Genomic DNA, 26,686 nt, shown 5'->3' with positions numbered 1-26,686 from the left:
ACTAACATGAAAAGAACAGAGCTATACATTCTTATTAAAAAAGAGGGCAGCAATAGATTGCCTTAATTGTTCAAAACACTTCCTGCCTCTTTTGCATAGATGCTGCCCCAATGAGGTTGTCTTGGCCACTGTATTTGCTGAGTGTGAGAGAAAGAGATGTGGTCTTCTATGAGACCTGCAAGTGGAGCCTGCCCCTTCAGCCCGAGTTCTGGATCATGATGGAGTGCAGTTGCAGGGATACAAGGGAGAAATAGACCTTTGTAACTGAACTTAGCTTCAGTGGAGCTGAAGTGCCACTGCATTCCAGCCTGGCGACAGAGTGAGACTCCATCTTAAAAAAAAGGAAAAAAAAGTATGCGAATGGTAACTTGAGGTCCAAGAAGAGATTCCAACAACAATGACAAGACAGTGGCCTTCAAAATTAAATTAAAACCAGGCAGACTCTAAATATGAAAATTGACATGGCAACAGTAAACTTACATATAATCGATATACTCACAAGACAAGTCAAACTGAATGATGCTGTTATGTCATCAGTCATATGATAACTCATATCCTGTATGTTCTAGGTAATAATTATGTAATATCAGACTGGGCATGCTGGCTTACACCTGTAATCCCAGCACTTTAGGAGGCCAAGGGAGGCAGATCACTTGAGGTAAAGAATTTGAGATCAGCCTGGCCAACATGATGAAACCCCATCTCTACTAAAAATACAAAAATTAGCTGGGCATGGTGGCACATGCCTGTAATCCCAGCTACTTGGGAGGCTGAGGAACAAGAATTATTTGAACCCAGGAGGCAGAGGTTTCAGTGAGCCAAGATCACGCCACTGCACTCCAGCCTACTAATATATAATATTAGTAGTTAAACAGCAGCGAAACTTATGGAGAGCAAGAAGTTTATATGAACATTCTATTCGACTTTATGAGTATCCTATTTGACTTATGATATTTAGGAATGAAATTATAAAGCAACTTCATAAGTAACCTGTTATAGGAACAATAATTCAAACTATACTTAAAAATTACATAGGAAAGTGCTAGAAATCATGAGAAACTTTCCCATAATGTGCCACTGAGGGACAAACTGTCAAATCTGAACAACGATTGCAAACACAGCGGAAGCATCTTGATTCCTTTGTAGAAGGGTGGGGGGTCTTTTGACTAAATTTTTCCTGGCATACTCAGTGCCATTCTTGTCTCTGCAGTTGGAAAAAAGCCAGAATGAGTTGTAGAAAGCTAGAGAAGGCAATTAAAGTGAGTGCAGGATGGAGATGCTGTTGTTATAATTACCAATTGTGTTCTGAAGACCTACCATGTGCTTGGCACAAGGCGAAACATTAGGGGTGGGGGCATACTTGTAATAATACAAGTACTATTTCCTGAATACTATGAATACCAAAGGTGCTGTGCTGAGTGCCTTAAAACTTTCTCTGGTGTGGTGGCATATATATATATATATATATATATGTGCTGGGCACAGTGGCTCATGCCTATAATCCCAGCACTTTGGGAGGCTGAGGCAACCTGAGGTCAGGAGTTCAAGACCAGCCACTCCATGGTGAAACCTCACCTCTAGTAAAAATACAAACACTAGCTGGGTGTGGTGGCAGATGCCTGTAATCCCACCTACTCCGGAGGCTGAGGCAGGAGAATCACTTGAATCCAGGAGGTGGAGGGAGCCACTGCACTCCAGTCTGGGCAACAAGAGCAAATATCCATCTCTAAATAAATAAATAAATAAAATTTAAAACAATCCTATATATAAAGCAGTTTTTGTAGCAGAGACAGATAGCTGCTCACTAAAACTTGATTTCTTTCTCTCTCTGGGACCACAGCTAGACTGCATTTTCCAGACTTCCTTGTGGTTAACTGTGATCAAAAGGTTAATGAGGCAAAAAATAAAACTAAAAACACTAAAACCAAAAATTGAGCTCTGAGTGGAGAAGAAGGCATATCGCATCCTTAGTAGAAGTAAAGTTTTTCCTAGCACTTAGCTTTGTAAAGGAACACACTTTACAAGGCACCTGCTAGGCACACACAGCACTGAGCTAGATGCTTTCTATAGGTGCATGGAAAATAAACATAAGGGCATCAGAGAAGGAAAATGCAGTGTCTGATGTCTGTAGTCACTGAAGTCCTTCACATGTTGGGGAACACTTGACACGAAAATGACTGAAATCCCAACCAAAGCATTTGAAAACTATTTAACTAGAAAGAATTGCATTTAAAAAATAGCCTTATTGAGATATAATTCAAACAGTATTTAACATATACAACACAAAGTTTTTCATGTATTCATAGAGTTGTGCAACCATTGTGCGACCATTGTCGTGATCTAATTTTAGAACATTTTCATCTCCCTCTAAAAGAAACTCTGTACTCATTAGTCGCCTTTCCTATCCCACATGTCCCCACAGCCCTAAGCAACCACTAATCTACCCTCCATCACTATCAATTCGTCTGTTCCAAACATTTCATATAAACAGAGTCATACAATAGGTAGTTTCTTTCACTTAGCACAATGTTTTCAAGGTTCATCCATGTTGGCATATATATCAGTACCTCAGCCCTCTCATTGCTGAATCATATTCGATTCCATGGATACTCCACATTTTGTTTATTCATCAATCAGTTGATGCACATTCAGGTTGCTTCCATTTTTTTAGCTATTAGTAATCAAAAAGCTTATCCACCATGATCAAGTGGGCTTCATCCCTGGGATGCAAGGCTGGTTCAACATTCGCAAATCAATAAACGTAATCCAGCATATAAACAGAACCAAAGACAAGAACCACATGATTATCTCAATAGATGCAGAAAAGGCTTTTGACAAAATTCAACAGCCCTTCATGCTAAAAACGCTCAATCAATTCGGTATAGATGGAACGTACCTCAAAATAATAAGAGCTATTTATGACAAACCCACAGCCAATATCATACTGAATGGGCAAAAACTGGAAAAATTCCCTTTGAAAACTGGCATGAGACAGGGATGCCCTCTCTCACCACTCCTATTCAACATAGTATTGGAAGTTCTGGCTAGGGCAATCAGGCAAGAGAAAGAAATCAAGGGTATCCAGTTAGGAAAAGAAGAAGTCAAATTGTCCCTGTTTACAGATGACATGATTATATATTTAGAAAACCCCATTGTCTCAGCCCAAAATCTCCTTAAGCTGATAAGCAATTTCAGCAAAGTCTCAGGATACAAAATTAATGTGCAAAAATCACAAGCATTCTTATACACCAGTAACAGACAAACAGAGAGCCAAATCATGAATGAACTTCCATTCACAATTGCTTCAAAGAGAATAAAATACCTAGGAATCCAACTTACAAGGGATGTAAAGGACCTCTTCAAGGAGAACTACAAACCACTGCTCAGTGAAATAAAAGAGGACACTCACAAATGGAAGAACATACCTTGCTCATGGATAGGAAGAATCAATATCGTGAAAATGGCCATACTGCCCAAGGTTATTTATAGATTCAATGCCATCCCCATCAAGTTACCAATGAATTTCTTCACAGAATTGGAAAAAACTGCCTTAAAGTTCATATGGAACCAAAAAAGAGCTCGCATTGCCAAGACAATCCTAAGTCAAAAGGACAAAGCTGGAAGCGTCAGGCTACCTGACTTCAAACTATACTACAAGGCTACAGTAACCAAAACAGCATGGTACTGGTACCAAAACAGAGATATAGACCAATGGAACAGAACAGAGTCCTCAGAAATAATACCACACATCTACAGCCATCTGATCTTTGACAAACCTGAGAGAAACAAGCAATGGGGAAAGGATTCCCTATTTAATAAATGGTGCTGGGAAAATTGGCTAGCCATAAGTAGAAAGCTGAAACTGGATCCTTTCCTTACTCCTTATACGAAGATTAATTCAAAATGGATTAGAGACTTAAATGTTAGACCTAATACCATAAAAACCCTAGAAGAAAACCTAGCTATTATTAATAATGCTGCTATGAACAATTGTTTCTTCCTTTAAAAATTGACGTCCCATGAAACTCACCCTTTTATTTTTATTTTTGTTTATTTATTTATTTTTGAGAGGGAGTCTAGCTCTGTCCATAAGACTAGAGTGCAGTGGCACGATCTTGGATCACTGCAGCCTCCACCTCCTGGGTTCAAGAGATTCTTCCGCCTCAGCCTTCCAAGTAGCTGAGATTACAGGCGCCCGCCACCAGGCCGGACTAATTTTTTTTTGTATTTTAGTAGAGAAGGGGTTTTACTATGTTGGTCAGGCTGGCCTGGAACTCCTGACCTCAAATGATCCACCCGCCTCGACCTCCCCAAATGCTGGGATTACAGGCGTGAGCCACCACTCCCGGGCCACTCTTTTAAAGTGTACGATAGAATGGCTTTGGCATATTCCCAGAATGATGCATCTATCACCACAATCTAATTCCAGCACATCTCATCACTCCCAAAAAGAAACCCCTTAAGCAATCACTTTTCATTCCGCCCTCCCCTGATCCCCTGGTGACTGCCAATGCTCTTTCTGCCTCTATGGATTTACCTATTCTAGACATTTCACATAGATAGAGTGACACAACATGCAAACTTTGGTGTTTGGCTTCTTTCACTTAGCATAATGTATTCAAGATAACATATAACATATATTCTATATGTTATAGCATATATCAGTACTTTGCTCCTTTTTATGGCTGAATAATACTCCATTGAATGGGCATACAACATTTTGTTTATCCAGAAGGATTATTATTATTCCAAGAAGGATTATTTCCGAGAAGGATTTTGAGGTCATCTGTGAGGGAAGCAGGGAAGAGAGCTGTGGCTGTGGATATCTGCAAGGTGCGGGGTGAGACAGTACTGTGGGGCCTCCCATGTGCTACAAATTTTCCAACCTGATAACAGAAGAATGATGCATTTGAGACTACATTCAAGTGTGACTTGAGATGTTTGGCAAATGTGTAAAATTGTAAAATTGTATACTGAGGAAAGTGGTACTTAATAGCTAAAATGTTTTCTAAGAGACCTTCAGATATGTGTAGGATCCCAAGAAGTCAGAGATACAATGGAAGGGTGGGAAGAGATGATCTGATTCTTCCTCTTTGTTTTCTCATTAAAAAAGCAATTAATGCCACCATAAATTATAACATTTCTAAAATTACATTAAAAAATTATCCAGGGACTTCTGAACACTGGGAGACATTTTCAACAGATCAAGGGAGAATGCCAAGAAAGCCCTACTTCAAATAGAGATCAAAATAAATGTGGTGGGACAGATGTGATTTAAAAATATTATCTCCTAATTCAAATAAAAACCACAATGAGATACCATCTCACACCAGTTAAAATGGTGATCACTAAAAAGTCAGGAAACAACAGATGCTGGAGAGAATGTGGAGAAATAGGAACACTTTTACACTGTTGATGGGAGTGTAAATTAGTTCAACCATTGTGGAAGACAGTGGTTCAGTTTCACAAGGATCTAGAACCAGAAATATCATTTGACCCAGCAATCTCATCACTGGGTGTATACTCAAAGGATTATAAATCATTCTACTATAAAACACATGTGCACGTATGTTTATTGCAGCACTATTAACAATAGCAAAGACTTGGAACAACACAAATACCCATCAGTGATAGACTGGATAAAGAAAATGTGGCACATGTACACCATAGAATACTATGCAGCCATGAAAAAGAATGAGTTCATGTCCTTTGCAGGGACATAAATGAAGCTGGAAACCATCATTCTCAGCAAACTAACACAAGAACAGAAAACCAAACCCCCTATGTTCTCACTCATAAGTGGGTGTTGAACAATGAGAACACATGGCCACAGGGAGGGGAACATCACACACCTGGGCCTGTCGTGGTGGGGGTTGGGGGTTAGGGGAGGGATAGCATTAAAAGGAATACCTAATGTAGATGACAGGTTGATGGGTGCAGCAAACCACCATGGCACATGTATACCTACATAACAAACCTGAACGTTCTGCACATGTATCCCAGATATTAAGGTATATTAATAATAAAAATAATCTCCCATTGTGTACATTGTTTTTTCACTTTCTTGATGGAGTCTTTTGAAGCAAAAAGCTTTTAATTTTAATGACATCCAAGTTATCTATTATTTCTTTTGTCGCTTGTGCTTTGGCGTTTTATATATAATTGGAATCCATTGCCTAATTCAAGATCACAAAGATTCACTTTGATGTTTTCTTCCAAGAGTGTTACAGTTTTATCTCTTACATTTAGGTCTTTGATCCATTTCGAGTTCATTTTTGTGTATGGTGTGAAATATGGATCCAACTTTATTCTTTTGCATACAGATAGTAGTCATAGAATCATTTTTTGAAAAGACTCTTCCCCATGGAATTGTCTTGGCAAGTTTGTGAAACTCATTTGACCCTAAAAGGGGGTTTATCTCCAGTCTCTCACTTCTGTTCCATTAATCTATATATCTATCCTTGAGATTGAGAGTACTAGCTAGTAATTAACTGATTAAGAACTCTTTACTTGGCCGGGCACGGTGGCTCACTCTGGTAATCCCAGCACTTTGGGCGGCCAAGGTGGGTGGATCACGAGGTCAGGAGTTCGAGACCAGCCTGACCAATAAGGTGAAATTCCATCTCTACTAAAAACACAAAAATTAGCTGGGCGTGGTGGCGCGTGCCTGTAGTCCCAGCTGCTCAGGAGGCTCAGGCGGGAGAATGGCTTGAACTCAGGAGGCGGAGGTTGCAATGAACCGAGATTATGTTACTGCACTCCAGCCTGGGCGACAGAGCAAGACTCCTTCTCAAACAAAACAAAACCTCTTTGCTCAATACTCCTATTTAATAGCAATGATTGCTGCTAATGTGATTCTAATACTTTTTGGGCATGCCATTATTGCTTAATTTCAGAGCAAACTTTCTGGAACTGATAAACAATAAGCTCTTCTTAAGAAATTAAAGTACATTAAAATAACTTGCTTTCAGGGGTTCTTAAACAAGTTCAAGACCTCCTGGGTGTGATACATTTGAGGGAGAAATAGCTGGCCTAGTTCATTCGCCACATTAATCAGAAAGTCTCCCACCTTCTCTTTAGGGATAAGCACTCTCAAATATCATTACTCATAAACTGGGGGAGGGCTGGGTTTCCACTCGCATCAGTTACTTTCTCTCCTCCGAGAAAATCTTGCAGCCGCTAGAATTTTGGGCCCCTTTGCTAGGAGGCAATTAACAAATTGCATTTTTACTCTCAAAGTTGAGAAAGAGTGGCCCATGCCCTGCCGGCACGCTTCCAACACGTCGCCCTGGCCTGAAGATGTCCACGGTCGGGTTCGCGCCCCGTGGTCACCTAAGGCTTCCAGAGCGCCGGAGCCGGTGTACAGGACCTGCTCCTCGAGGGTCCCCATCTGGGTCTCCAGCGGTCCTTCCTGTCTACTTTCTTCTCGCGGCGCACCCCTTTGGGCCTCGTCTAAACGAGGGTACTGCTGGTCCGGAGTTGCACTTGTTCGCTCCCTCCTGGGTTCTGGCAGCGCTACATCCCCGGGGCTGCCCCGGGTTCTGGCCAGATAGCAGAGTCAGAGTCGAGACGCAAGTCCCCTGCGCCGGCCAAGGGTGCCGCTGGGACTCGCGCCGAGTGGGCGAAGGCGGGGACCAGAGGCTCCCGAGGTGGCGCAACGCGCACAGGTGGCGCCAGGCCAGGCCAGGCTCGGGCAGGTGAGGCTAGGTGTGGTCGGGAAGGGGCGGGCGGACCGGCCCCACCTCGCCTTGGTTCAGCAAGTGGGACAGCTTGTTGGGGCTCGCTTGGCAAGGGGACGCGGGGACAAGGTGCGCGGACGCAGGTACGGGAGGACGCGGCTGCGGGGACCTGGGGGCGCAGGACTAGGGCAGCAGGCCCGGCCCGCACGGCTTTCCCGGAAAGCGCTGCCCAGAGCCGCGGCGATGCCCTCGCTGTGGAGAGAAATCCTCTTGGAGTCGCTGCTGGGTAAGCCGAAGCGCCTCGCCGCACGTTTGCTGGTGCCAGCTCTCCGGGCCCTGTCCAGAGCCGCGGTGCTAGGCCAGGTTGGCTGAGTTCGGGTAGGAGGAAAAGGGCGCTCCGTGCCCAGAGTGGAGATGCTTATCGTCCCCTGGGAACTTTTCCTACTAAAGGGAATAAAGGAAAAGACCTAGATGGAAGTCCTCAAACAGAGTCTGCGAGGCGCCCGCAGAAGACGCCGTCGCCCGAGTTCCCAGCAGCTCTGGGACTGTGCCCAAGGAGCGCTAATTCCCCTCCTGTCGGCCTTGACCCGGCGAGGCCGGTATCGTCCCCAAAGACCCCCACTCGTGGCCTTTAAGTTTAACTTAATACAATTCAGTGCTGAACTTTAAAATTCAGAAGGAAAGGGGCACCCGTTTTCCCCAGGAGCTGTAGGTGAACACCCGGCGGCAGCTGCTGCCATGGGCTGGGCCCAGGACAAGTGGCCCCGGTGTCGGCTGCACACTTGGGCATTTGGCGAAAAACATCGGACTCGAGTCTCATGTGCTCTCTCACCAGCTTTACAAAATCCCAAGGACAATTTTATTGGTGTAATTCTGTCGGAGCTGTGTGAGTAATAAAATCAAAGTTCCCAGACAAACATTTGGGATATTGCTGGAATCCCAGATTCGTTACAAAACAAAGATCCCTCTGGTCTGGGTGGGGCGCCTTCCTGAGAACTTGATTTTCTGGGAGCTAGTAATTCTCAGGAGGGCTTCAGATTATTATTATTTTTTTCTGGCTCAGCCTGTATCTATAAGTTGGGAGATTTATAGTGCCTAGCATTCAGTAAGTACCTCAGGTGCTAGTACTCAGTGCACTTGATCTCAGTTAATCCTCCCAACAACTCTGTAGGGGTTGAAAGTTTTGCAGACTAAGAAGCGGAGTTGGAAAGTCAGTTGGTAGAAAGTTCCCACACCTAGTAGTTAGAGGGGCTACCTTTGGACCCAGGCTGCTCAGAGTTATGGCAACTCTGACATTTGCTACTTGTGTAACCTTAGGTACTCATTTATCTTTCTGAGTCTCAGGGTTTTGCTTGTTGTTTTGTTCTTGCTTAGTTAGTTTTTGCATTTATAAGAGGCGAGTGGAAATACTAGCCATCTCATAGCATAGGGGGCTGTATAAGGAATGAGACAGATGCTCCGTGTTTAATACTTAGCACCAATCCTAGTGCGTGGCAAGTGCCCATAGCATTAATTATCATCATTGCTCAAGATTATACAGCGGTTGTTGGCAGAAGTGCAACTTACTTCAGATCTGGGTATTCCACTACCCTGCACTGCCTCCTAAGGATTGGACTGAAAATGGTCTACTCAAGGGAATGATTGCTGCCTCACTCAAGTGCTTTGGGTGTAGTCTGGGGTTGCAGGAGGGAGTCCTGCTGCTTGCTGCCCTTTTGGACTCTCACAATATTTTTCATTATACAGGGGACAATGTAGGTAAGAATATTTTGTCAGTCAGGGTCCTGACGGGAAGCCAAATTCAACTCAGATGGTCCAAATGAATAGGACTTAATAAAGAGATTGTCTACAGCCATATAGGCAAGGAAAAGGAACAAGCAAGGGATGCTGAGAGACTCATGGCAGCAGGAAGCCATCCTCTACCAGGGCCTGATGTGAGGAGGGGGGGAATACGTACGTTTCACCAGAAATTTCACTTCTGGGAATATATCGTACGGATATACTCAGAGTCATGCATTACATAGTGACATTTCACTAGGAAATTGCCATCACTTTTCTGTCCGTCGGTCTCTTAAGGCACAACACAGTCAGTGCAGCGAGTTCTGCGAATCCCTACACAGGTGTAGTGCTCTTGTTTTGTTTCCTGTCAGTGGAAACAACTGGAACCCAGTTCAGGCCAGAGTCATAAAGAAGAATGGCCAGCCTGAGTGGCTGGAGTGGAGGGATAGGGCTATTGTTAGAAACGATGCCGAAGTTACACTTTCTCTCTTTCACTTTTTTTTTTTTTTTTGTAGGATATATTTCTTGGTCTCTCTACCATGACCTGGGACCGATGATCTATTACTTTCCTTTGCAAACACTAGAACTCACTGGGCTTGAAGGTTTTAGTATAGCGTTCCTTTCTCCAATATTCCTAACAATTACTCCTTTCTGGAAATTGGTTAACAAGAAGTGGATGCTAACCCTGCTGAGGATAATCACTGTTGGTAAGATTTAAAAGAGTTTCTTTAAGATTTTTTGTTTTAGTTAAAAATCAAGTGAGATTATGTAGACTGTTCTTTGAAAGCTAAATGTTTGAATTTAAAAAACCAAATATTTCTCTTTCCCTTACCACTACCTTAGAAGAGCTTTAGTAATTGGAAGACTAGACTGAAAGTCAATGTGTTTTACATTTACAATGTTTTTGCCAGATTAGAAGGACCTAAAAATTATTGAAATGAGTAGGGGAAAGATACCTTAAAGAACTGATCAACTCTTGAATATATTGTGTTTTTCTTTCCATCTGTGACATAACATTCAGGAGCCATTTAAAAAAGTTTGTTAAATAATAATTCACAAGAAATGTGAAGATTATGATGACAAACACCACAGTAAGCAGTCAAACAAGAAACTAGGAAAAATACTTGCAACTCTTCCAAAGGGCTAATTTCTGTAATATATAGAGTTCCCACAAACCAATAATAAAAAGAGACCAGCAACTCAATAGAAAAGGGGGCACAGGATCTGATCAATTCACTGGAAAGGAAATACAATGATTTGATTAAAAATGGAATCAAATGTATAGATCATAAATTATATACATACAGATATGCTTATCTATAGTTTGACAAGTAGATCAGCAAAGAATAGTCTGACTGCACTGTGCAGTCAGGGTGGGGAAACAGGCACTCATACATTGCTGGTGCGTGTCCATTGGCACAACCTCTATGGAGAATAATTTAGTAGTATTATCAAAATTACAAATAAGCACATTTCACCAGAAATTCTACTTCTAGAAATATATCCTGCAGATATACTCACAGTCATGTGTTGCATAGTGACATTTCACTACGACACTGCCATCGCTTTTCTGAAGGCACAACACAGTCAGTGCATTGACTTCTGTGGATCCCCACAAAGGTATAGAGCTCTTGTTTTGTTTTGTGTCAGTAAAGATGAAGTCTCGCTATGTTGCTCAGCTGGTCTCGATCTCCTGAGCTCAAGCCATTCTCCCTGGCCTCCCACAGTGCTGAGATTATAGGTGTGAGCCACTGCTCATGGCCTAGAGCTCTTGTTTTTAAAACAACTCAGACTCAGAAGGATAGTGGTAAAAACTCCTGAAAAGTGTGCCCTTTACAAAGTTGGTGTCCATAGGAATTGAAAGACGTGTCAAATGGTCTTGAACTTTTCAGCTCCAGAAATAACAAATTAAGTTTCCTATCCTGAACTGAGTATATAGTAATTGATTTCAACTGGCATTGGCTTACAGTATCCTTCCATGACCCACCATAGCTCTGAGTCTTGCAAGATTCATTTTCTTATCACACTTCAGGTTGATTTTATGGGAGTGATCTCATAGGTGATACTTTCTTGTCACCTTTGGTGCTGCCTATGTGGACCTTACCTATACATCCACAGACTGAGTGGAAACTGGGACAGTTTCCATTACTTTAATCCATTTTTGGCCCAGTAACTTCTGGTGATTGTAAGGGATGTGATATAAAATAAGTTTGGGGTAGATATTCTATTTTATTTCTATGCTTCCTGTTCCATTTTCACTTTCTTCCTCCATGAAAACCTATCACCTTGAGCAGAAGTAGAATTATATTTGGAAATATGAAATAGGTAGGGAACATTACTCAGAGTTGAGGAGGAAGTGGCCAATCTCTGCTAAATGCTGCTCCAGGTGACCATTGAGCTTTGTTTTTGCTAAACAGAGGCTGAAGTAAGCCATGACTTGCTTTAAAACTCCCTTCAAATGCTTCTTTTTTTTTTTTTTTTTTTGAGGCGGAGTCTCGCTCTGTCGCCCGGACTGGAGTGCAGTGGCCAGATCTCAGCTCACTGCAAGCTCCGCCTCCCGGGTTTACGCCATTCTCCTGCCTCAGCCTCCCAAGTAGCTGGGACTACAGGCGCCCGCCACCTCGCCCAGCTAGTTTTTGTATTTTTAGTAGAGACGGGGTTTCACCGTATTAGCCAGGATGGTCTCGATCTCCTGACCTCGTGATCCGCCCGTCTCGGCCTCCCAAAGTGCTGGGATTACAGGCTTGAGCCACCGCGCCTGGCCCAAATGCTTCTTAAGGACATGAAACAGCTTTGTTTTTAGAGTCCTGAGATATTTTTATATAAATACAGAGAGGGTCTGAGCGTTACATGCCATCTCACTTCTGGCACCTCAGATACTCTAGGTTAATTAAATCAGTTCATACTCCTATCAATTTAGATTATTTTTGACCCACCAGGATGGCTATAATCAAAAAAGACAGACAATAATAAGTGTTGGCAAGGATGTGGAGAAATGGGAACCTTCACACATTACTGGTAGAAATGTAAGAAATGTAAAATGGCACAGCTGCTTTGGCAAAGTATAACAGAAACAGTTATCATATCATCTAACAACTCTATTCCTTGGTATATACCCAAGAAAAACAGAAGCATCTGTTCACACATAAACTTATAGACAAATCTTCATAGCAGCATTATTCATGAGAGCCACAAAATGGAAACAACCTAAATGCCCATCAACTGCATCAACTGATACATGGATAAACAAAATGTAGTATATACATGCAATGGAATATTATGTAGCTATGAGAAGTAATGAAACACTGATACATGCTACAACCTGGATGCACCCTGAAAACATTATGGTAAGAGAAAGAAGGCAGTCACAAAAGGCCACATATTGTACACTTTAATATGAAATGTCCAGAACAGGAAAAATTCGTAGAGACAGAAAATAGATTAGTGGTTGCCAGAGGCTAGGGGATGTGGAGAGAAGGGAATGAGAAGTGACCTGCTAATGGGGATGTGGCTTCTTCTTGGGGTGATGAAATTTTTCTGGAATTTGATAGTGGTGATTGTTGCACAACTTTATGAGTATACTAAAAATCATTGAATTGTATATTTTAACATGGTGACTTTTATGATATGTGAATTGTATTTCAATTAAAAATTTAAATACATATTTAAAATTATACATCAACTATGTCTTCTTGAGTATAAAGATGGTATCAGATAACATTCATCAAATGCAGATTATGGAGTTCCAATCCATGCTTGCCAGAACTGCTTAGCTCTCCCTATTTTGTTTGTAGGCAGCATAGCCTCATTCCAGGCTCCAAATGCCAAACTTCGACTGATGATTCTTGCACTTGGGGTGTCTTCCTCACTGATAGTGCAAGCTGTGACTTGGTGGTCAGGAAGTCGTTTGCAAAGGTATGGTTTCATGTACTTATAGACAAACAAGTATAGTCAGTTACTAAAGGGAAACCTGGGGCCAGGAGTTCCAGGTTATAGTTTTCACCTTCCATATGGCCTTGTTGAAGTCTCCTTTTTTTCCTTTTCCCAAAACAAGGACATGAACACTTGCCATCAATCTCAATAAGGTTTTGAAAATTAAAGAATTATAGCAAGTTGCTTAAGTTGCTATATAGAGGCTAAGTCACGTTCATTATTGCAGATTACCAACAAGACTATTTCAGCTACTTATTCTATGAAACTGTGAATTCATGATGGACATAGTACATTGAGTCCACATAAAAAGTGTTTAAGAATACTTTTGCACTTACAGGTACCTCAGAATTTGGGGATTCATTTTAGGACAGATTGTTCTTGTTGTTCTACGCATATGGTACACTTCACTAAACCCAATCTGGAGTTATCAGATGTCCAACAAAGTGATACTGACATTAAGTGCCATAGCCACACTCGATCGTATTGGCACAGGTAATATAGTAACTTTGGAATTTTCTCTTTTGCAGAGCTTACATTTCCTATGTGAATGTTCCACATCTTGGAAAGAAAATCTATAAAAGTAATCTTTCTGCATTATATCTATATTTCAGCTTTTTCTTCCTCTGAAATAATAATTGGTGCAACCAGTGGGCTATTTGCTAAGCAGGAGGCATATTTTCCTTGCCTGTACAGACAGAGGGTGAAAATAAAATACCATCACTGGTGTGTAGCACCGTGGCAGTGGGAGACGGGAACCAGGCCTTATACCCCAGCTCTCATTCGGCTCTGTCTTCCTCCTGCTTCCCCCTGGTCAGGGCTCTCTAGGATGGGATTCTCCATCCTCCACCTCCACACTGACCCCAGCACATCTGTAACACTAAGGAAAGTTTCTGTGACCTATAGCTGTCCCTGGAACTTCCTGTGTTTTTTTCTTCCAGAGTTCTGAAGCTCCAAATCTAAGACTTGAAAAGAAAGGAAACCTTGCATATGCATACCAACTTTCCAATCACCTGTATCTCCCAGGGGCCAGCTTTCTCTGACACAGAAACATGCCCAGCTTGGAGTTTGTTTTATAAACCAACCCGAGACTCTTCTAAAAAGAAGGGAGAAGTATTAGTGGATTCTAGTTAACTTGCTCCTAGCTTTTTGTGTAACTCTCAGTGAGTCACTATTCTGTAACTACAAGGTGAAATATCACAGATTAATGGAAGTTTAGAGGGTATCGGCTCACCACAAACAAAGTGCTTGTATAATTTCCCCTGTGCCCCCTAGTTTGGCATGAAATGAGAATAGAGGGAAATTATGTCAGTAAATTGGCCACATGATATTAATAGCAGAAGACTTAGAACTCAGTCTGGTCCCCTAACATATGTTTTACATTCATATCTAGAGGCGGAGACTCGGGCAGCCCATTTCACAGGTACAGCTTGATAAAGATCTGAACTTCAGGGTACTGTTCACATTTCCTGACTTTTCTTCTATCTGGCCTCTGTTTTAAATGTATGTGACCCAGTTCCTGGCTGGCAGTCCCTCCCTCCATTTCTGCTCTGTGCCTTTCTTTATAAAACTGACTGTTCATCATGCACCTTCTCAGCCTATCTGAGCATACCAAGTATTTTTTGTAGTTTCCTTTGAAGATTTGTTGGGTCCTGTGTGGGGGTGGGGTCACCCACTGTCATACACTGCATTTCACTCAGCAAATTCAGTTTAGATGGCTCTTTTTCCTCAAAACTCTCTGCTGAGCCCCCATACCCCTGGCCTCCCTTCTGTCACTACCGCCCTCTCCCACTCCATCCCATCCCCACTGCTCTCAGCTCTGCCCCTCCTCCCTCTGATCCTGTTAATGTCAGAGAAGCTTTCTTGGGAAATTAGACTGCCAGTCATACAGTCAGACCCTAAGACCTTCCTTCCATCCTGTAGAGGGCAGATGGGGGTCACAAAGTGTCTGCCCAATACGCTCTCTCTATTTCTATGAAGGAGTCCTCCTGCTGGCATCTTCTCCAGTTGTTACAGTTTTGTGTGTAAAGTCATTACTGTGATGAATTGGACCTCTTGGCTAAATAGTACCAAGGAGCTACAATGCCTAAGCTCCAATCCCAGGTTCCTAGGTTCTCTTTATTAGCTGTGTGAACTTGGAAAGGCTACCTGATCTCTCTGGGTCTGTTTTCTTGTTTTTGAGACTGAGTTTCACTCTTGTTGCCTGGGCTGGAGTGCAGTGTTGCAATCTCGGCTTACTGCAACCCCCACCTCCCAGGTTCCAGTGATTTTCCTGACTCTGCCTCCCGAGTAGCTGGGATTACAGGTGTCTGCTACCGTGCCTGGCTAATTTTTTTTTTTTTTTTTTTTTTTTTTGTATTTTTAGTACAGACAGGTTTCACCATGTTGACCAGGCTGGTTTCAAACTCCTGACCTCAGGTGATCCACCCGTCTCGGCCTCCCAAAGTACAGGGATTACAGGCACGAGCCACTGCATCCTGCCCTGTTTTCTAATCTGTAAAATAGGATTAATAGTAGAGCCTACCTCATAAAGTTGTTGTGAAAGTTAAATGAGTTAATATAAAGTCAATATACAGGGCTCGGAAGAGGGGTTGGTGCACAGTGACTGCTCAATCAATGCACTGCATCCACAGAGGGTTAGATGACAGCCCTGTTCTTTGGGAGGAAGCAGCCTGTGTACTGGAAATGTTCCACTCAATTTGTACATTTGTTCTTGGACACTTTTTCTGCAATGCCTTAACTTCACATGAAGCAAATAATTTTCTGCATTTTCACCTGTTGAATTCCAAAATGCCTTTTCTCCCTTAAACCATTCCTTATCTGGCCTGCATGGAATTATCTCTCCCACTAAATAGCTGTCAGCATGTTTAGCTTCGTAGTTTAGTTGCATGTCTCATCTCCTCTTCTGAAGTAAGCTTCTTGAAGCCAAATACCATTTCTTCCTTAATGTCTGCTAAATATAGAGTGCAAATTTCCATATAACTAAACTTTTTCCATATATGTATTTTTAAATTCTAGATGGTGACTGCAGTAAACCTGAAGAAAAGAAGACTGGCGAGGCAGCCACGGGGATGGCCTCTAGACCCAACTGGCTGCTGGCAGGGGCTGCCTTTGGTAGCCTTGTGTTCCTCACCCACTGGGTTTTTGGAGAAGTCTCTCTTGTTTCCAGATGGGCAGTGAGTGGGCATCCACATCCAGGGCCAGATCCTAACCCATTTGGGTGAGTTTGGATTTGAAAGCAATCACAAAATTGGCAGTTATACCTGGAGAAAGCAATGCCTCCTTTGTCAGACAGCTAGGTCTGTGCTAGCCAGATATTTCATACCCACTCTCCCTAGATATCAGAATATGGCATGAAATTATTGTGTGCTCTGGAGAGAAAGGCACTGGAAGGGTCTTTTCCCCTGTGCAGAAGGATTGCTGAAAAGTAGATGTGGGAGGCCCAATGGTTGCTCACAGCTAAATAAGAGGTTTCCAGAGCTTCAGCATAGACATCCTGAGGAATGCTTGCACAGAGAAACATTCTCAGTGGCGGGAGAGGAACAGCACTCCCTGGCCATTTCCTCCAGACCCTCTGGTTATGGTTATGGGCATTTAGTAGGACAAGACCACAGTCCCCTGAGGAGACTAGGTTGACTGCCTGGGGCATAGATCTCTATTCTCAGCGAAGGAGGGCAGCCACAGGATATCCCTGCATCTTCTGGTACTTTCTTGTTCCAGCCGTGGGACACACAGGGAGTTAGTAGTCTGGAGTCAAGTGCTGGTCCTTGTGTTTTGTCCTTATTAACCCTCTCTCTACTCTTCCTGACACATCTTTCTCTTGTAACTGGCTCCATCTCTTCTTGCAATAAAATTGGAGCAACTCTTAAAAGATCTGCCTCCAATATCTTTTCTCTCTTGTAGTGCTCAATTCTTACAATTGAAGGCATGCAGCTGCCTACTGGATCTTTCCCCAGCAGGGATCTGGGCATATCCCACAGGCTTGTCAACCTCAGCCTGTCCAAATCTGAACTCAGTATTTCCCAGTCCTCCACGCATGTTCTTCTTCCCCCATGCCCAGGTCCACTTTGTCTGTCCACCTCATTATCCAAACCTGAAACCAAGAGTTCGCCCAGAATTCTCCATCTTCCTCATTTTCTCCAACTCAGTTCTGTGACTTCTTTTAGATTAAACCCTTCCTCTCTATCCCTAAGCACATCTGCCTTAGTGGAGTCCTCACCATTTTTTCATTCAGGCTATTACTGTTGTCTCCTAATTGTCTCTCTTTAGCAGAATCTTCTCCACATGGCTCCAGAATGATCTCTGTAAAATGCAAATCTGATTCCACCACTCCTTTACTCATAAGCTCTCAGCAGTTTCCCCCACAATACACTGGGAAAATACTGCCCCCAATTCTCCCACATGAGGCAGGATCTGGTCCCCCTACTTACCTTTCCAAATGCGTTCTAATCTTATCCTCCTGCTTCACCTGGGCCGAACCCACTTGCGGTTCTCTGGAAGTGCCAGATTCTTCCAGTCCCCCCACTGCCTGGGCTTGCTTTACTGTCTTGATGTCCTGGTAAGCCCTACTCCCTTCAAAACCCAGCTCAAACGTTTTCTCTGTGAATTCTTCTCTTATTATCACAGGGGATCCCTTCTTTATGCCACATACTATAATACTTTGAATCAATCAATTTTTGTATATGTGTTATATATGTGTGTACACACACACATATATATGTATCTGTTAGAAACTTTATTATTCTGTATTACAGATTTTAAAAAATGTCTTTCTTCCTGTCCAGATACTAAGCCCCTTGAGGGCAGGGAATGGGAAAATGAATGAATATTGATTGCTTACTCTGTGTCAAGTACTGAACAAGGACGTTTGAAAATATTATTTCATTTAGAGTCTGTATCTTCCTGGGAGGAAGGCAGAGAAGAAAGAAAGGAACAAAAGGACAGAGGGGAAGGAAGAAGTTTATTCCTACGTGTTAAAGCTTAGTTTCCAGAGTTACTTGTGAGAACAAGCATATGTTTTGTGGCAGAGTAAAGGAAGAATTTTAATTGTAAATGGTGAGTCCTGGTAGCCAGGAGAAACTCACCATTCAACTCTGGGCCAATCATGTTACATCCCTGGCCTTGCCTTTCTCACAAGAAGAATGTAACTAAACTTAAGGGGGAAACTTTCTCACATATATAAAATGAGGGTTTGCTTTTCAGACATTTCCTAATCCTGTATGTTAGAGTGAGACATTGAAGATGGAAATGCAACTCACAAGACCAGCATTTCCCAAACTATGCTGGTTTGGGAAGACACAGTGTCTTCCCTGTGAGATGCTGGTTTCTTGAGATGTTAATGAGAAAAAGAAAATGCTTCTACATCAAATAAGTTGAGGAAATAGTACATTTCAATCTTCCTTTCTTTGTACTTCACAGTGCATATCAGCATATTAGAGACGTTTGGAGGTTTCCCAAAGTTATTTGAACATGGAATTCTCCTTTAGAACGTCTATTAATACCTGACAGAGTAGGCGTGTTTCTCAGAACCAGCTTGAGAAATGTTGCGTTAGACCATCATCGCTCACCCTCATCATAGTAGGAATTGCTTTCTGAAATTCACCAGATTATACTTAAGGAAATGGTTCATAGGTATGTTTGATGGGGAAAAGGTGAGAGGGAGGCTCCGAAGGTGCTGAAAGGCCTTGGGAAACCAAAGGAGCAGTGTCATCTGTGGCCCTGGGAGGACAAACTGTGTTTTGGTCACATGTTCTGGCTTCTCCTTAGCCCACGCCAACACTAGTGACCCCATCACTCTTAGTGTTCTGTAGCACTTTCTGCCTTCTGATAATCTTCATTATTATTAGGTCTCACTATTTTGTCCAGGCTGGTCTCAAACTCCTGACCTCAAACGGTCCTCCCACCTCTGCCTCCCAAAGTGCTGGTATTACCATCATGAGTCGCTCTGCCTGGCCCTATCTGCATTATTTATTAATGGTGTTTATTATAAGTCTCCCCCACCGGAATGTGAGCTCTATGGGAGAAAGGGATCGTTGTTCATTGATGCATCCCAAACACCTAGAACAGAGCCTGGCACATGGTGGGCACTCAAAAATATTTGTTGTTGATTTGGCAGTAGAAAAATACCCACACTGTCCTTCATGGCCTCTTCTCACATCTGGTCTTCTGTAGCCCCAGGGTCATTCTTACACAGGTAGGAGCAGGTAGTAATATGGCTACGAGCCTCACCTCAGAGCCTGAGGACCATTTCAGATTCTTAGTCCTATGTGGGCTACTGTGTTTGACCTCAAGCAGGTTACTTACATGCTCTTTCCCCCAGTATTCTCCTCTGCAAAATGGGGATAATATTAGCATTTACCTTACAGGTGCATGAGAATTAAATGAATAATAATTACAGGGGAAAATCTTTAAATAGTGCCTAGTATATAGTGTATGCTATGTTTTTGAACCTAATTTATGTGACAGCTACTTAAATGAGTCCTATGTTCTAGCTATTATTATTTCTGGGTTTCCTTCTAAAGTTTAGTTAAATTTCTTTTTTCCTCCTTTTGCAACTTTTTGCCAAAATAGCAAAATAATAAAATCATTTGTGGTTGTTTTAAAAGACACACAGCTATCAGTTATTTATCAAACTGACACTGGTCTTGGGAAGGCAGAGACTCTAGGCAAGAGCAGTATTGAGGTAGAGGAAAGAAAGAAAAAAAAGCAAACTAAATAGAAACCATTCCAATGAGCTTTTCTTTTTGTTCTTGGCAGAGTCATTTAAAATGTTACATGACCAACATGGACTGTACTTTAATAGTCTGAGAAAGCTTGGTTACTGCGTTTACATGATAAGTTGGCAGATAGCATTGATCTCATGGCGGAGTTTTTATTTCTTCTCTGTTCTGAATGTGTATAATATTGGCTCCCAGTGGGCTCTCATGATCTCACCGGTTGTTCCACACACATTATTTCTTATATGTAACCAGAGGTGGGAGGTATATTTCTATTTTATATTCGGGACGATGAAATATTACTAACGTCACATGTCTTAGAGCATGTCCTTTTTCACAGAGGTGCAGTACTGCTGTGCTTGGCAAGTGGATTAATGCTTCCAGCTTGTTCATGGTTTCGTGGTGCTGGTTTGATCTGGTGGGTTACAGGTATGTGGAATTTACCTGCAGATAGACCATCACTGAGCTTGGTTATCCAGTTTGTTTACAAGCATGCACAACTCAACTGAAAGTAGATACAACCATATAAATATGTACTGTGGCCAAATGGGCTGTTGCAACCAGCAGCAGCAACTATAACGCAGATGTCACCAAGGTCACTGGTGACTGCTTGCTCTGAGTTCCTGCTTCCTTCTACCTCCGCCTCCCCTTCCTCCTGTGGCTGTGCTGCTTTCCTGGACTACACTACCATAATACTACCTACTCTTAAAAATACATAAACAAGGCACATGTGTTAAGTAGCAGATTCATACAAATTCTTGATTTTTAATTAAAAAAATTTTATTTGTATAAATTTATGGGGTACAAGTGAGATTGATTGATAATTTTTAAGTTCAGGGGTACATATGTAGGTTTGTTATATAAGTAAACTTGTGCAATGGGGGCTTGTTGTACAGATTATTTTGTTACCCAGGTAATAAGCCTAGTACCCGTTATTCTTCCTGATCTTCTCTCTCCTTCTACTCTCCTCTGGTAGACCCCAGTGTCTGTTGTTCCCCTCTTTGTGTCCATGTGTTCTCATCATTCAGCTCCCACTTAATGAGAACATGCAGCATTTGGTTTTCTGTTCCTCCATTAGTTTGCTAAGGATAATGGCCTCCAGCTCCATCCATGTTCCTGCAAAGGGTATGATCTCATTCTTTTTTATAACTGCGTAGTATTCCATGGTGTATATTACCACATTTTCTTTATCCATTTTACCATTGATGGGCATTTAGGTTGATTCCATGTCTTTGCTACTGTGAATAGCGCTGCAATGAACATATGCGTGCATGTGTCTTTATGGTAGAACAATTTATATTCCTTTGGGTACGTACCCAGTAATGGGATTGCTAGGTCAAATGGTGATTCTGTTTTGGGGAATTTTCACACTGTTTTCCAAAATTGTTAGACTAATTTCCACTCTCACTAGCAGTGTATAGGTGCATAGATTGGGTAGTGGTCAAGTCAGAGTTCTTAGGCGATCCCTCACCTGATGGATAGAGTGGACCCATTAAGTAATTCTCAAGAATAGCAGATTTTACTGAGGAGATGAGGGCCGTGCATTGCCATGTTGCTAGTTGCCAGACTTCTTTCACTCTTCAAGATTCCTTGCTTTTCTGTGTTTCAAAAATGCCCTTTAGAATTCCATGATGAAGCTCCATTTCCCTTTCTCCTTTACATGTAACAGTGGAGCTCCCAGCCTTCCACCCAGTTTTAGGGTCCATGTCTGCTTACTCAAAGACCTGACCCATCTTTTCCCAGTTACACCCTTTAAGACCCCAGAAGTATCAGTGAAGACAATCATGTTTTGGGCCACCCTCTTCCCTCTCCCCTAGTCTTTGTGAAGAGGAGGGAGCATTGTACTTATTTTCCTATAATAGAATTATGCCAGCCCTCCTCCTTTCCCTTAAAAGGCAGTATTTAATGATTATAGTCAGGTTTGCGGACTCTAAGTAAAAAAATCACTTAATTATATAGCAAATACTATATTTGGTTTATATAGCAAATACTATATTTGGTTTATGTGAAGAGAGATGAGATGTTGTTAATACATGTTAATTAAGCTGGTGATTCAGAATGATACACTAGATGCTGTGTTTGAGAGACTCTATCAGTAATAGAAGATTTAGGATGACAACATAGCAAGTGAATTTCTGTACATCATAAGCGCCATCACATTTGCCTGGAAATGTATGTGTAATCCAGATACATGGCTAAATCGATCAGGTTAGCCAGGTCCTCTTCCTCCTGGAGCTATGTGACTACACTATTGCAGTCTTGTTGAGCTGTTTGTACTTGCTTGTGTAGTTTTTGATAGGCATTGTATTTGGAGCCTGTGGAGGTTTGTGTGTACGTAGGAGTAATCTTTCTTCTCATCAGAGGGTTTATTTGTGAGATTCCTCAGGGAAAGAGCCAGGAAAATTTGTCAATGCTGAGTTTGCATTGAGCATATACAGAAGCTTCGTAATCTGCATATAACTTGGAAAAGGAAAAAGAAATGCATTGAGCATTTGTTCAGCATTTATATCATGCCTTTTCTCATAAAATATAAGCAAAGTGCTTATTGGGCAGGTAGTTAACAGCTTCATTTTAACCTTAAGACACAGAGAAATAGACTGTCAGTTAAAGAACAGAAAAGCTGTGAACCTATCATGTTATACTTATTTCCCCAGACAAGTAAGGTCATATCCTTGAGAGTCAAACCTAATCTAGTTTTGCTGTCTCTCTGGAGTATTAAATAGTAGCTTTAAAGACTCTAAGAGAAGCAGATTTAAGGCTTCTAGAAGGCTGTTTGCAGTAGAAGAAAGCAGGGCCATAATTCACCAGCTTCATTTTCCTTTCTGATCACTTATTCACTTGCAATAAGTTGGAGCGCAAGCTTAATTATCTGGAGGTGGTGCCCACTTTTCACTGTGATTCATCTCTGGAAACCACACAATAAAGCAAGCTGTGGCCAAAGGAATCCTGTTTTCCCACTGTACAGTTTAAGTTGACAATCCCAACTGGAGACTCAGCATGAAATTAATTATGGCAGTGACTGAACAATTTCATACAAGCACAGATACAGGTGATTTAAATGTTGATAGCAGTTAAATTAGTAAAGCCAGAGTTCTATTTTTAAAAAGGGCTAGATATAGTAAACACATTGATAGGACCCCATTGTACTGTAGTGTTCGGATAATTTTACTACATGGAAAACTTGATTTATTGAAAACTTATATGTGAGTTATTATAACTGTTATTGAAATAGTTACCATTACTTCCACTTGATGTCTTTGATGTTGTACAGGTTTGGGGGAGATTATTGGGAAGGCTCAAACAAAAGCAGTTAAGGAATACAGTTAAGTGAAAAAGGTAAAGTGACTAACAGTGCATATCGCATGCTACCATTGGTGTACAAAAAGGAAGGGAAATGCATGCACATATATATTTCTTTGTATGTGTAGAGTATCTCTGGAAGGATACAAAGGTAAGTGCTTACACTGGATTGGTTGCCTTCACTAAGGGGAACTAATGGGTGATGGGACAGAAAGTCCCTTTTGTAGTATTTGAATTCTAATTTTGAATTTATAACCTACTTAAACAGTACAATTTTGGCAGCTTTAAGATATAGAGCTTATTTAAAAATAGAAATAAAAATGATAACAGTCAAGATAAATTTGAGAGATGTTTTCATTCCCTCTAGATAATTCTCTGTAGTAAGACAAAGAGAACAATATTATTCTTTTTTTTTTTTTTTACGATTTACTTTTCTTTTTTTAATTTAATTTTATTTATTTTTATTATACTTCAAGTTCTAGGGTACATGTGCATAACGTGCAGGTTTGTTACATATGTATACTTGTGCCATGTTGGTGTGCTGCACCCATCAACTTGTCAGCACCCATCAATTCATCATTTATATCATGTATAACTCCCCAATGCAATCCCTCCCCTCTCCCCACTCCCCATAATAGGCCCCAGTGTGTGATGTTCCCCTTCCTGAGTCCACGTGATCTCATTGTTCAGTTCCCACCTATAAGTGAGAACATGCGGTGTTTGGTTTTCTGTTCTTGTGATAGTTTGCTAAGAATGATGGTTTCCAGCTGCATCCATGTCCCTACAAAGGACGCAAACTCATCCTTTTTATGGCTGCATAGTATTCCATGGTGTATATGTGCCACATTTTCTTAATCCAGTCTGTCACAGATGGACATTTGGGTTGATTCCAAGTCTTTGCTATTGTGAATAGTGCCGCAATAAACATACGTGTGCACGTGTCTTTGTAGTAGAATAATTTATAATCCTTTGGGTATATACCCAGTAGTGGGATGGCTGGGTCATATGGTACATCTAGTTCTAGATCCTTGAGGAATTGCCATACTGTTTTCCATAATGGTTGAACTAGTTTACAATCCCACCAACAGTGTAAAAGTGTTCCTATTTCTCCACATCCTCTCCAACACCTGTTGTTTCCTGACTGTTTAATGATTGCTGTTCTAACTGGTGTGAGATGGTATCTCATTGTGGTTTTGATTTGCATCTCTCTGATGGCCAGTGATGATGAGCATTTTTTCATGTGTCTGTTGGCTGTATGAATGTCTTCTTTTGAGAAATGTCTGTTCATATCCTTTGCCCACTTTTTGATGGGGTTGTTTGTTTTTTTCTTGTAAATTGTTTGAGTTCTTTGTAGATTCTGGATATTAGCCCTTGTCAGATGAGTAGATTGCAAAACTTTTCTCCCATTCTGTAGGTTGCCTGTTCACTCTGATGGTAGTTTCTTTTGCTGTGCAGAAGCTCTTTAGTTTAATGAGATCCCATTTGTCAATTTTGGCTTTTGCTGCAGTTGCTTTTGGTGTTGTAGACATGAAGTCCTTGCCCATGCCTATGTCCTGAATGGTACTACCTAGATTTTCTTCTAGGGTTTTTATGGTATTAGGTCTAACATTTAAGTCTCTAATCCATCTTGAATTAATCTTCGTATAAGGAGTAAGGAAAGGATCCAGTTTCAGCTTTCTACTTATGGCTAGCCAATTTTCCCAGCACCATTTATTAAATAGGGAATCCTTTCCCCATTTCTTGTTTCTCTCAGGTTTGTCAAAGATCAGATGGCTGTAGATGTGTGGTATTATTTCTGAGGACTCTGTTCTGTTCCATTGGTCTATATCTCTGTTTTGGTACCAGTACCATGCTGTTTTGGTTACTGTAGCCTTGTAGTATAGTTTGAAGTCAGGTAGCGTGACGCCTCCAGCTTTGTCCTTTTGACTTAGGATTGTCTTGGCAATGCAGGCTCTTTTGTGGTTCCATATGAACTTTAAAGCCGTTTTTTCCAATTCTGTGAAGAAACTCATTGGTAGCTTGATGAGGATGGCATTGAATCTATGAATCACCTTGGGCAGTATGGCCATTTTCACAATATTGATTCTTCCTATCCATGAGCATGGTATGTTCTTCCATTTGTGAGTGTCCTCTTTGATTTCACTGAGCAGTGGTTTGTAGTTCTCCTTGAAGAGGTCTTTTACATCCCTTGTAAGTTGGATTCCTAGGTATTTTATTGTCTTTGAAGCAATTGTGAATGGAAGTTCATTCATGATTTGGCTCTCTGTTTGTCTGTTACTGGTGTATAAGAATGCTTGTGATTTTTGCACATTAATTTTGTATCCTGAGACTTTGCTGAAATTGCTTATCAGCTTAAGGAGATTCTGGGCGGAGACAATGGGGTTTTCTAAATATACAATCATGTCATCTGCAAACAGGGACAATTTGACTTCTTCTTTTCCTAACTGAATACCCTTTATTTCTTTCCCTTGCCTGATTGCCCTAGGCAGAACTTCCAAGGCTATGTTGAATAGGAGTGGTGAGAGAGGGCATCCCTGTCTTGTGCCAGTTTTCAAAGGGAATTTTTCCAGTTTTTGCCCATTCAGTATGATATTGGCTGTGGGTTTGTCATAAATAGCTCTTATTATTTTGAGGTACGTTCCATCTATACCGAATTGATTGAGAGTTTTTAGCATGAAGGGCTGTTGAATTTTGTCAAAAGCCTTTTCTGCATCTATTAAGATAATCATGCGGTTCTTGTCTTTGGTTCTGTTTATATGCTGTATTACATTTATTGATTTGCGAATGTTGAACCAGCCTTGCATCCCAGGGATGAAGCCCACTTGATCATGGTGGATAAGCTTTTTGATGTGCTGCTGAATTCGGTTTGCCAGTATTTTATTGAGGATTTTTTCATTGATGTTCATCAGGGATATTGGTCTAAAATTCTCTTTTTTTGTTGTGTCTCTGCCAGGCTTTGGTATCAGGATGATGTTGGCCTCATAAAATGAGTTAGGGAGGATTCCCTCTTTTTCTATTGATTGGAATCATTTCAGAAGGAATGGTACCAGCTCCTCCTTGTACCTCTGGTAGAATTCAGCTGTGAATCCATCTGGTCCTGGACTTTTTTTGGTGCGTAGGCTATTGATTGTTGCCTCAATTTCAGAGCCTGCTATTGGTCTATTCAGGGATTCAACTTCTTCCTGGTTCAGTCTTGGGAGAGTGTAAGTGTCCAGGAAATTATCCATTTCTTCTAGATTTTCTAGTTGATTTGTGTAGAGGTGTTTATAGTATTCTCTGATGGTA

At 41.5% G+C, this 26,686-nt stretch overlaps 1 protein-coding gene across 3 annotated transcripts in view; it reads left to right on the top strand.

Annotated features, from left to right (window-relative positions):
• Positions 1-7,751: 7,751 nt before the first annotated feature.
• Positions 7,752-26,686, top strand: part of CWH43 (cell wall biogenesis 43 C-terminal homolog) — a 98,488-nt gene continuing 79,553 nt past the window's right edge. Inside the window, exons 1-6 of one of the 3 annotated variants that reach the window (XM_033214710.1) lie at positions 7,752-7,965; positions 9,971-10,162; positions 13,250-13,370; positions 13,916-13,968; positions 16,404-16,605; positions 20,442-20,530. In XM_033214710.1, the coding sequence (XP_033070601.1) occupies positions 7,923-7,965; positions 9,971-10,162; positions 13,250-13,370; positions 13,916-13,968; positions 16,404-16,605; positions 20,442-20,530 (700 nt within the window). In that variant the 5' untranslated portion in view covers positions 7,752-7,922. Of the gene's footprint in view, positions 7,966-9,970; positions 10,163-13,249; positions 13,371-13,725; positions 13,881-13,915; positions 13,969-16,403; positions 16,606-20,441; positions 20,531-26,686 lie in introns of all 3 variants that reach the window. The other 2 variants (XM_033214709.1, XM_033214711.1) reach the window with 2 other exon arrangements.

Source organism: Trachypithecus francoisi, unplaced genomic scaffold (assembly GCF_009764315.1).
Source record: "Trachypithecus francoisi isolate TF-2019V2 unplaced genomic scaffold, Tfra_2.0 Lachesis_group1, whole genome shotgun sequence".
NCBI lineage: Eukaryota > Metazoa > Chordata > Mammalia > Primates > Cercopithecidae > Trachypithecus > Trachypithecus francoisi.
This window is presented reverse-complemented; position numbering and strand designations above follow the sequence as displayed.